Genomic DNA, 12,502 nt, shown 5'->3' with positions numbered 1-12,502 from the left:
GTAACCTATCATTTATGTTCACAGCAATGGCTAATAGATGTAGGATTGTAATCCTTCTTACCAGCTGCTCCGTGTCACTCACCGGCGGCCTGTTGCTTTTACACGCATCGTCCAAGTGTTTGTGCCATAAAATCGCATGGAAACGGGAGCCGGTCTGGAATTTGTAAACATTTCCTGGAGGAGGAGAAAAGACTGATCACCTCTGGCAGAGAGAAATGTGTTTTGTTTTTGTCCCTTAATGAAATGCCCAATTCTGGATGAATCAGTATCCAAAAGGCTAACAAACATATATATATATATTATAAAAAATGTGTGTATCATATGTATATATATATATATATATATATATATATATATATATATATATAATGTGTGTATTATATGTGTATATATAGTGTGTGTATTAAATGTGTATATATATATATATATAGTGTGTGTATTATATATATATATATATATATATATATATATATATATATATATATATATATATATATAATATATATATATATAAAAAAATCTATTTTAGTTAATAAAAATGCTTAGTCTATGGTTTACACAGTCATCCTGACATAACTATTAACAGTAAGTATACCAGCCTCATTGGGTCTAAAATCTATTGACAAACCCTTCTATAGAGAACATGGCACCCCGGGTGGCTGGTGTCATGCTACTAAACCAACACTGTGTCCCCTTCAGCCTCGGGTATAGTGTCTGCAGGCAGTGAGGACATGCTGGGAGTTGTAGTGTCACAACAGCTGTTGCGTTCCCACCTGCTCTGGGGGGTGATAGGATTTTCTTACTCCTGTGATATGACCATAGTTTTGAGCATGAGCGGATTCTTGACTAAGGAAACTCTGAGAATCGCGGGTCTGGACTGTATCTCCAGGTCGGTGTCACATGCAAAACCAAATCCTTTTTATACTTTTATGCAGCGAGTTCAATGCTGGGATTATCAAACATTAATATTCACAGTGAACGCTTCATTTCTGCCCTTGGTGGAATGCTTGGATGGGTGCAACTCAAGTACCTGAGTATCATGGAAGTCAATGGTGAAATCTTCTGGAAAAATGCTCGAATTCCCCATTGACTTCCCTTATACTCAGGTAATAGAGTTGTCCCCATCCGAGCACTAACTGCTCGTCTGAGTAGTCATGGGCAGACTCACAGATACCCGGGATTGACAGGGCTAACTGGGTTTAAAAATAATAAAATCTGGTTTTGGCCTGGAATTGATCCCAGATATCTGTCTGGATGCCAATCCCCATAATAGTCTATGGGGACCAGAATCCGGCGCTTAAAAATGGTAGTAGAGAGGATAGGGGGATAGGGGGATTGGAGAAAGCACGCATGACTATAACTGCTTCTAATGGATGTGACAATTCCGGGTCGCTGCAGGCTGCTATTTTTTGTCTGGGGGGCCCAATAACCATGGGTATCCCCAGCCTTAAAATAGCAGTCCCCAGCTGTCGTCTTTATCACGGTTGAGTATCAAAATTGGGGGGGACCGCACACCATTTTTAAAAAAATTATTTGATCAAATATTTTTTTTTTTTTTAAAAAGCAGCATACGGTTCCTCAAGATAAGCGAACGGCTGGGTGCTGCTTTATCTGTGCTGGGTATTATAATATGAGGGGACTCTGCCAATTTTTTTTTTTAATTATTTATTTTTTTACGCCACTAAAGGAACACATAGTGTTTGTGATTGCAAGCAATTAGATACTGTCACACAGGCTGGGGACGCATCTTACTACAACGAGAGACTCTGAGAATGCCGGTGGGTGGGGGAAACAGTGCATATGGATGAGCGATAATTAGTAGCCCCGGAGGTAGAATGAGCGGCCCGGAAGCAGTTCTAGCCGCGCTGGAGACTCTAAGTATAACGCACTTGCTTTATTCTTTTTCCTTATTATATTTCCCGAGTTGCCGGCTCATCACCCGGAGGTCCATGAGAACTCTGGGCTCGGCCCTCGGGTACTTTTAAAACCACATGGATCCGGACGTTTATAGTTAGAGTTCACCGATCACTAGTTAAGAGTACAGAGTACCCGAGCATGGTAGTGCTCGCTCATCACAAAATCTCTACCCCCCCCCCACGGGCACAGGAAATGGCAGGAGAACAGAACATACTCACCTTTATCAGGGTTGTTGAGCTGGAAAATATTTGGATGTTCGGGGTCGTCTGGTAACACCACCATCCATCCTAATACAGACACTTTCTTACTAGGTGTAGACTTGTACTGGAAATAACAAAAAAGGGGCAATTAATGATAAAGGGGGCGCTAACAGCGGCCATTACAGAGCCCGAGTCACCAATAGTGACGCTCTGCAGGGTTACATCCCTTCCGGCTCGGTCTGTCGTTTAGCTTCTTATTGTTAATGTCATTGCTACAGAGAGTAATTATAGTGAGAACGGATGAAGCTGATTTCGCCTGGTCTGTGGCTCGGGTTTTATTTGGACCTGTAATTATGACATTTCTGTGAGTTTCATTTACAAAATTTAAGACTGCAAATCAGTCTCCAAACCCAGAGCGGCAGCGATCTGATCCCCAAGTGAGCACCGTGGTGTTAGAGACGGCAAATACTGACTATAATCTGATCTGTAACAGCAAAAGTGTCTCTTGCGAGGATTATACCTAGATGTGAATATATGAATATCTATATATTGTCGTGGCCGTAAGTTTTTGCACCCTTAAAATTGTTCCAGAAAATTATTGCAATTGCACGCGTTTTGTTATACACGTTTCCTTTTTTGTGTGTACTGCAACAACAAAAAAGAAAAAAAGGGCAAATTGGACAAAAAAAAAATATGGGCTAGGCAAAATTGTTGGCACCTTTCCAAAATTGTGGGTAAACTACTTTGCTTCCAGCTTGTGATGCCCGTTCAAACTCAATCAAATACCAACATTCTCAAGGTTAGAAGTCCATTTCCAAAGATCTTGATGTTCCTTTGTCCACGGTGCAAAATAATCAAGAAGTTTACATCCCATGGCTACTAATCTCATCCTGGACGGCAGAGAAAATCTAATGAAAGGTTGCAACGCATGATAGTCCAGATGGTGGATAAGTCTCCAAATAAATCCAAGCTGTGCTGTAGGCTCAGGGGCCATCAGTGTCAGCGCGAGCTACCCATCCACATCTGAATAAAAAGTAATACTCTGGAGGAGACCCAGGAGGACCCCACTGCTGACACAGACCTAGAAAAGCTAGACTGCAGTTAGCTAAAATGTACATGAGTAACAATGATCCTTCTGGGAAAGCGTCTTGTGATCAGAACAAGACAGAGCTTTTTGGTAAAGCGCATCATTCTACTGTTTACCGAAAACGGAATGAGGCTTACAAAAGAAAAGTATCCACCTACAGTCATACATGGTGGAGGGATAGAGATGTTTGGGGTTGTTTTGCTGCCTCTGGTACTGGGGGTCTTGACTGTGTACAAGACATCATGAAATCTGAAGACTACCAAAGGATTTTGGGTGGCAATGTAGTGCCCAGTGTCAGAAAGCTGGGTGTGTGTCCTAGGCCATGGGTCTTCCAGCAGGACAATGACCCCAAACACTTCAAGAAGCCCCCAGAAATGGATGGAAACAAAGTGCTGGAGAGTCCTGAAGTAGCAGCAATGAGTCCGGATCTAAATCCCATTGACACCTGTGGAGAGATCTTAAAATTGCTGTTGGGAGAAGAGAAGACGCCTCCAAATATGAGAGACCTGGAGCCGTTTATAAAGAAGACTCCACAATTCCAGGTGAGAGGAGTAAGAAGCTTGTGGATGGTTATAGGAAGCGACTGATTGCAGGGATTTATTCCAAAAGGTAAAGGGTGTGCAGCCAAATATTTGCAAGCTTTGAGCGCCAACAATTTTGTTTGGCCCATTTTTTTTTTGTGGTGTTACAATACACACAAAATTGCAATAATTGGTAGAAATACTTCACTTTCAGGAACAATTTCAAGGGTGCCAACACTTTCGACCATGTCTGTATACTCCCCCCCATACATTATCACTCCTAGCTCTGATCTCACCCCAAGGTCTGACCCAGATGTAGACTCCGATCACCCTGTATGTCTGAATGGCCCCACAACTCTATGTATTGCAGCTCACCCCTACCTTTTTACTGCTCATCCGGAGACTCCTGGTTCATGAATCATATAGTGACATGTAGGCAGCGCAGGACAGAAATAAAGCTGTGTGAAGGCGTATCCGTTTACATGGGACAACAATCAGAAAATGAGCGTTCATTCCTGATCCTCGGCCCCTGTAAACATTCAGCTATGCTTGTTCTTTGGCTGACTGGTTTATGTGGGCTGCTTTGTGCTGCTGATGTGGTCTAGGAACCGAACAATGGTACTAACAGTTGTTCTGTCACCACAAGTGTGAGCCGGGCCAGAACCAAACACCGCTCTCACCTATATGTAGCAGGCTGGCTCTTGTTCATCTTCTGCATGTGCCTTCAGTTTTGTCCTATTTGGGTGCTTGCAGTAATGCCAGCCGTTAGTTCTTACATTTACATGGGGCTGATTTCTTGCAGAAATACTCACGTGCTTTCGTTCATTGCCTCTCAATGACTTGGCCCCAAAGTAGAGGAGTGTTGACTGTGTAAGTGTCACCCAATACCGCGTCCATGACGAGAGCTAGCACACAAAACACAAGAGTACAATGGATCTCCACTTAATTACTTCTCGGGCTTCATGGAGAACGTGAATGGCATACTTGTCCTTTTTGGATTTTTCACCTCAATAACACAATTTATATATTTTTTTAATGTTTCATACAAGAAAACACAGAGGGTAAAAACGGAAGCACGGTCCGTATTGTGACATATCAGTGATGTGAGTGAGGCCTGACTGCGGGTCTGATGTCTCGTGATGAATTTCCTCTGATCTAAGGACCATACACCCCACAAAGTGCTGCACCGGAGTATGGGCCGAGCAGAGGTCCAGCAGCACAATGACTGCGCAGCGATGTGCTGGGAGGATTTCTGCGGATTATCTGCACACAAGACGCATCACGGATCTGACACCTAAATGTGTGATTATTAGAAACTACCTTGTGTTTTCTACATTTCACGGGCAAGGCCCCATTAATTACATCTGGTCTCTAGAATGCAGCAAGTCTCATTACACCCAGCAGTTGTGCGCGGCAGGTGCCCCCTTGTGGCCGTCTCTAAGTAATACACCATTCTAATTCTGTATTTGCAGTGCCCTCTAGTGGATATTTTCAAATGGTGCATTACAAGGAATATTCGCCTTATAATTCAGCAGCATTAGAAGCTTCACTGACATAAAGGCTGTGATCACATGGGGTTTGTGGACTGTTTTGGTGCACACCAGAGGATATGCATTGGCAAACCATTTTTGAATAATAATATAATAGACTATTGTAATCTATGCAGGGGCCAGCAGTTTACAGTGAGGGGGTATTGGGAACCTATGGATTGTATATGTGTAATACTTCTATGAGAAGGCTCTAGCGCACTGTATAAATGTGGCATTGCCGCTACATATTCATATGACTTTACCGTAGGCTTTCTCCCTTCTTTCAGTAAGGTTTTCCTTCTTAGTGGCCCTTCCATGGAGATGACTCCGGACGAGCTTCCCAGAATGCAGCTGCTCGCACCGGACGGCCTGTGAGCGGAGACAGACAGACGTATACCTTCTAGTTATGAATGGTAAAGGATTGTGTAGGCAGAGGCGGCTCCTCTTACTACATTCACTGCATATGCCCCGTGTATCTCTAGGACTCAGTGGTTTATGTCTTACTTTTCACACTAGGAGTCAATGGGTGACACATACATAGCACACTGCTGAATCAGAGGCATAGAGACGCCATATTACACGCCTGGGCTGGAGTGTGCACGGATTCCCATTAGGAAGAGAAAGGTAAGCCATTGCTAGACTCCTTTTGTGTCTTTAAGAAGAAAAGTACTGGGCAGATGAAATCCAATTCCACATCCTTATCCCTCCCCACAACCTTTGTCGGGAGGCCTCCATATCAGTTACATGGCTGGTGGTTCGGCCGATGTATAGTATATCTCATGTGTATGGAGGCCTCCATACCCATTATATGGCTGGTGGTTCGGCCGATGTATAGTATATCTTATGTGTATGGAGGCCTCCATATCAGTTATATGGCTGGTGGTTCGGCCGATGTATAGTATATCTCATGTGTATAATGGCTGCACTCACCGCCCCCGGGCCACTCCGGTCTGTATCCAGGCGTTGGTGCGTTCAGAGCGTGTGGAGCTGAAAGAGAGAATACACAATACATGTGCGCTACGGAGGACACACCATGCAATATACCACCTAAATGGCAAGATGCTGCCAGAGTCGCAAGGAAAACGGGTCACCACTCGCTGATTCAAGGGGTTTCCCAAATTAGGGTTGTACAATGTGACAATAGTACAGATCACACACTGACTGAACTCTTCATATCCCATTAATATGCTGTCTTACTATAGATAGGGGCAGAAAGTACAGATGTCTGAATGCTCCACAGCAGATTTTAATGCCCAGACTTCAAAACTGTGTCGTTCTGGGGATAGAGGGAGCCAGCAGATTAGTATGTACCACATACACCCATAAACCAAGCCACCTAATAATATGCAGGGTCCCCCATGTAAAGCTCTGCCTCCTCCTGGCAAGGACTCCCCCGTCCACTGCCCATGTCCTGTGGTCTCTAGTAAGACCATAGTGGATCCTAATAATCCTGTAAGTTGCTCGGTGCAGCATCCGACCATCAGACTTGTTTTCTCGGCACGTTGACCTGATTGTAGATCAGTTTTTCACCTTGAACTGTGTCATTTTTCTCAATCTCTGAAGAGTTTTTGCAGTGAACGGAGGCATTTGCTGCCATGAAGAGGTACTTGGTGTGTGCCATGCTTAGTTAGGTGGTAGATCCACATGATAGCAGGACCCCATATTTCCCAGCATCACACTGGCTCCACCAGCTTTTCTTTCCATAGTCCTGATGCCAGTTCAGATGAGTGCTCGGCCCGGCACATGATGGAAATCATTCCTCAGACCCGGCTGCTTCCTCCATGGCTTAGTGCTGATGATCATGTCCCTCTTTTAGGCACTTCCGCTGGACAGGATCTGTTGTGACACGTTTCTATCACAGCCAGGGGAAGCTGCTTCTGTGGTTTATTACTTCTGTGGGACCAGACTGTGGCTTCTCTCCACCGGCCTCAGTCATCTGGCCATCACAAATTAGCTCTTGTGACAATGGTTTAGATGCTGAAATCAAGTTTAGACTCCAAGAAATTCGGTCCAAGTACAGACCAGATGTCCGGGCCGGCTGCGGGTCTCTGGAGCCAAACTCAAAGGTCTCAATTATGCCTATAAAGCTGCTGACTTTGGTTCAGAAGCCTCGTGGTCAGTCCGGACACCATAGTCCATACTCAGACAAGGTTTCATAGATGTCTGAAGTCGGCCTGTCTCTTCACTTTCTGTCTCATATATCCCAACCCGGCTGTCTGCTTTATCTTGGCTGGGTATCAAAATTGGGGGAGAGGAAATCGGAAATGAAAGCCAGTTTACATTTATTTAAATAATAATAAAAAACAACGCATGGGAGCCCTCATGTTTCGATATACAGCCAAGAAAAAGAACATAGCAGGGGTCTGCAGCCTCCAGCTTTCTGCTTTATCTGTGCTGGGTATCAAAGTACAAGGCACCCGACAACATTTTTTTCCAATTATTTATCTATTGTTACACTTCACTTTGGGGACCCAGACATCTAGTGTGAGGGCAGCCAATCACAGACACCGGCACAGAGGGTGGGGAGCAGTCTGACAGCAGCCAATCACAGATTCTATCACAAAGGGTGGGTGGGGAAAACTGTGAATATTCATAAGGTTTAATGAGCAGACCCAGAAATAGTGTCACAGCCACGCCAAGTAGAATTGTCCTGCTTTAATCGCCATTTTGCTTCCTTTTTTTTATATTTATTTTCATCTGGGCAGCCGAATCCGAACAGTAACACTGATTTCGCCGACAAGTCTGTGCACGGACACTGAACTTTACACTTCTGCTTCGTCCATCACTATTTGTGATTTATTTCCTTGTTGGGGAACGATGTGACATGGTGGATTTTCAAGCTGAGTGGCCGACTTCTATGTAATGTGAATGGGGGCCTTGACTTTATGACAGGATTGGTAAATCTGCCTTTGTCTTCAAAAAACACAATAAGGTTAATAGCTGCGCTGTCGTGTGGTGTGTGATAGTCATGTGCTATACAGAGAGCAGATATGCAGTGTATCAGCCATGTGGAAATAGCCTAAATGTTCATGAGAACATCAAAAAGGGTTAACAGCGCCCAAGTGATAAGGTGACCACAAACATCACTATTCTGCCTGGAAAAGTGCTAAATCCTGTGATACATTACACATCATTAACGTGGAAAGAGCAACAATGGAACATATAAGACTGGTGCGACCACGTAGTCAGCGACAAAACAAACACGGTCAGGACAGGGACGGTCTGGACACAGGACGGGGTTAGGTTGTGTCAAGATATTAAAAACTTAATAGAAAACGTCTGCCGTTGTTGTGGGCAACACATGCGATATAATACAAAATATCCCCCAATGTACAATAAGGATTGTACGGGCTCAGCCCCACATTGTCAGGGTTGTGCAGTAGTCAAGATCTAATTCGGCAGATTGAAAAGTTTACACACCCCTTCCCAGACCCCTTAATTGTATAAATGTGTCTGTACATATAGAGCCCCCCCCCAATACTTCCAGGGGAAAGGCTGTTCACAACTGGTGGCATAGCAATAACCTAAGCTGGGGCCAGACGATGGTATGGCATCCGAGGCGAGTGCACCGGATGCAATATGCTAATGACCCTCGGCTCCCGCTGTGCTGGGAGTGTGAGCCGAGTGTCATGTGACTGTGATCCAATCCTGCGATCAAATCACAGCTGCGGAGGAGAGGGAGAGATTAATCTCCCCATCTCCTCCATTGCCAGCTAAGGCAATTATCGCACTGCACTCCGGTGTCATCTGAGTGCAGTGCGATGTTTCACGCGCACCCATAGACGTCTATGGCTGCGAGTGTTTACGAATCGGATTTTATACTCAGCATGTTGTGACTGTTTTCTCGGTCTGATTAGGGCTGAGAAAATAGTCACAGATGGGAACTGCCCCATAGAGTAACATGGGTCCGAGTAGAATGCAATTTTTTTTTTTTTTTTATTGCATTCCACTCGGTCTGTTTTACTCGCCGTGTGTCCTAGCCCTAAGAGGTGAACCGGTCACCATGTTGAAGCTCCTATGGTGGTTTCAGAAGACGCAGCCACACTACCCAGACCTGCGTTTCTGCACCAAATTTAGACCCCTATAGATGAATGATGAGTTTATCTGAACCACAAGATTTGTCATAAATGTTACCTAGATGCAGGTCGCTCAGCTGGGACCATCTCAAGAATGGGGCACCGCCAGGAATGGAGCTATGCATGCCCCGCTCACACCATATGGGAGTTACAAAAATTGCAGAGCGCTCCGCCTGGCTATGTGCAGAACTCTGATACACATTACAGAACAGAGCGGGGTCCGGCGGCGATTCAGGCACATCAGATTGATAATGTCTGAGATGCAGAATACCCCTTTAAATTACAGATCTGTCCAGTGATTTCTTCTTTTTTTTTTCGTCATAAAGTAAAAACATGAATAATTCCTGTAAAATCTCCTGGCAAACAAATGGATACAAAACCTGTGCTGTATGCTGCAAGCCTCGGCCCGCACAGTGACCAGCAGCACCCCTCACTGCTGAGCCCCCCGCTACCGCTCTGTTCACATTTCTTTTATGGGAAAAGGCAAACTGAATTCACGTGTTAAAATCCATTGTATTATGGACGCAAAGGGGCCGCATCGATTATTATGGGGTCCGTCTGGGTTCAGTTGTTAGTATGGATGAAACAGCTGACACTTAAAGGGAACTTGTCAGGTGTAATATGCACCACGAGCAGTTCTGGGTGCATATTGCTAATACCTGTATACACTAGCATAGCTAGAGATCTTTAGAAAATGTATTTTTAAAGATCTTTTACCATATGCTAATGAGCTTGGGCACTAGCCCCCTGGGCATTAGTTACCCTTGCCAGTTGACTTCATTAGCATGTTAGCATGCCCACAGGAGCGTACTATCATGTTAATGAATGCGCAGCATCACAGGATGATCTCACCGCTCTGTGCTGCTATTGCGCCTGATGCTGGATTTCGGCTCAGTGCGCATGATCCCGGAGTTTGGGTCATGTGCACTATGAAGCCGGGTGTACGCGTCCTGGCTTCAAACTGAAGTAGTGCGCATGACCCAAACTTTGGGATCATGCGCACTGAGCCGAAATCCAGCATCAGGCGCAATAGCAGCACAGAGCGGTGAGATCATCCTGTGATGCTGCACATTCATTAGCATAATAGCATGCCCACAGGGGTGTACTAACATGCTGATGGGGACGATTGGCAAGGGGAACTAACGGCCCAGGGGACTAGTCCCTGCTCTCATTAGCATATGATAAAACATCTTTAGAAATACTTTTTCTAAAGATCTCTTTCTCTATGCCAGTGTACATAGGGACGGTTATGCAGGGATTAGCAATATGCACCCAGAACTGCTCGTGGTTCTGGGTGCATATTGCACCTGACCGGTTCCCTTTAACTGGAATCAAGACGGACCCCATAATAATCAGCGGGCCCCTCTGCCTCCCTTTACATCAGTTATACATTAGATCCGTTTTGCATAAAACGTTTTGCGTTTTATGTTCTTCAAAATGAAAAGGAGAAAAGTAACGTAGAAATGTGAACTTGGTCTTATTCTCTGCATCTGTCAAAAATTCAATTTTTTTTTTTCTTAAGAAACTACAGATAAAGCAATGAGCTTGTTACTGGGAATAATATCAGTGAAGTAATGAGTGATGGCTGCTATTATGTCACCTCGGCTAAAACTGAGCTCAATTTTGAGGTTACACATTTGGCAGGTCCAGACGGAGCGGATCGGCACCACAGATCTCCAAATTCTGGCATTACAGAATCACATCCAAATGTCCGCTGGGAGTGATCCCCCCCCCCCCACGTCCGGACCTAAGCTCATTAGAACCACAGATAATTTATCCATAATCATGGGGATAGCGACCGATTTATAAAGCATTGTTTTCTATATATGTGATTAGTGTAAATAAAGCAGATCAGAATACACAGGTAATTCGTGTTACTACAGAAATTTCAGATTGTGATCATGTCTTAATCAAGCATGCAAGAGAGGTGCAGCGGAGTGCACTTATCGGAGGCGGCCATACTGTCAGCTGAAGCCGCGTTTCTCCAGAGAGAGGCGCGAGGTTACTCTGTGCCTGCACTACACAGCTGGCTGCAGGCGACAGACATGGCTGCTTCCGCTGTATGAAGAGGATAGACCCGCCACCTATATGTACCTGTACACACAGCTTCGGCTCCTGGGAGAGTTCCGTACCGGGACCCTCCAGTTGGGACCCAGCGTGGCGTACATACGACCCCTGTTTGCAAATTTTAAACATGAGTTCGAAAACCGAGCATGGTGCAAAAAAAAAAAAAAAGCATACCCAAGTAACATGCAGCTGTATGCATATAACAGTATATCACGGCCGACCTTCTTGTAAGGGTGGTCCGCCTAATGCTGCTTTCCCTTAAAGGGGTTGTACCAAGTCTGGAGTTACCCCCTTATCCACAGGATAGGAAAAAACTTCCAAACCTGGTACAAACCCATTAATAACACCACTGAGTATCTATATAACTGCAGGAGATCCGTGGCCGGATTTATCAAAGCGCACAGACATTCCCATGGACCACACCCCAATATTGACATCCTACAACCCCTGGTAAAAATTCTGGCCTCCCCTGACTCTAGAGGATGTTCATTCAGGTGATCACAGACGGCACAAAACTAAAGTCATTTCACATGGAACTTTCTGGCTTTAAGAAACACTAAAAAAAAAATGATGAAAACACAATGTGCAGCCAGTAACGGTTACTATTCAACACCAAACAGGGGGTAAAATTATGGAATCCCTCAATTATGAGGAAGAAATTAAGTAATCATCCCGTAAATTTTCATTCCCAAAACTAACACCTGCATCAGATAAGATCTGGTCTGTAAAGGTCCAGTCACACTAAGCAACTTACCAGCGATCCCAACAATGATAGGGATCGCTGGTAAGTTGCTAGGAGGTTGCTGGTGAGATGTCACACTGCGACGCTCCAGCGATCCCACCAGCAACCTGACCTGGCAGGGATCGCTGGAGCGTGGCTACACGAGTTGCTGGTGAGCTCACCAGCAACCAGTGACCAGCCCCCAGCGCAGCGTGGAAGATGCTGCGCTTGGTAACTAAGGTAAATATCGGGTAACCAACCCGATATTTACCTTGGTTACCACCGCACGGAGCTACACGTGCAGAGAGCAGGGAGCAGCGCACACCGCTTAGCGCTGGCTCCTTGCTCTCCTAGCTACAGCACACATGGGGTTAATTACCCGAT

General features: G+C 45.0%; 1 protein-coding gene across 8 annotated transcripts in view; it reads right to left on the bottom strand.

Moving 5' to 3' along the window:
- Nucleotides 1–12,502, bottom strand: part of RALGPS1 (Ral GEF with PH domain and SH3 binding motif 1) — a 531,171-nt gene that overhangs the window by 9,995 nt on the left and 508,674 nt on the right. For 5 of the 8 annotated variants that reach the window (XM_075324643.1, XM_075324649.1, XM_075324646.1 and 2 more), the window contains 6 exons: nt 11,425–11,505; nt 6,185–6,241; nt 5,518–5,623; nt 4,538–4,630; nt 2,136–2,241; nt 62–174 (listed from right to left, as the gene is read on the bottom strand). In XM_075324643.1, coding sequence (XP_075180758.1) covers nt 62–174; nt 2,136–2,241; nt 4,538–4,630; nt 5,518–5,623; nt 6,185–6,241; nt 11,425–11,505 — 556 coding nt within the window. The remainder of the gene's footprint in view (nt 1–61; nt 175–2,135; nt 2,242–4,537; nt 4,631–5,517; nt 5,624–6,184; nt 6,242–11,424; nt 11,506–12,502) is intronic. The other 3 variants (XM_075324648.1, XM_075324651.1, XM_075324647.1) reach the window with 2 other exon arrangements.

Source organism: Anomaloglossus baeobatrachus, chromosome 9, assembly GCF_048569485.1.
Source record: "Anomaloglossus baeobatrachus isolate aAnoBae1 chromosome 9, aAnoBae1.hap1, whole genome shotgun sequence".
Lineage (NCBI taxonomy): Eukaryota > Metazoa > Chordata > Amphibia > Anura > Aromobatidae > Anomaloglossus > Anomaloglossus baeobatrachus.
Note: the sequence above shows the minus strand (reverse complement) of the source record. Positions and strands in the feature narration are given on the sequence as shown.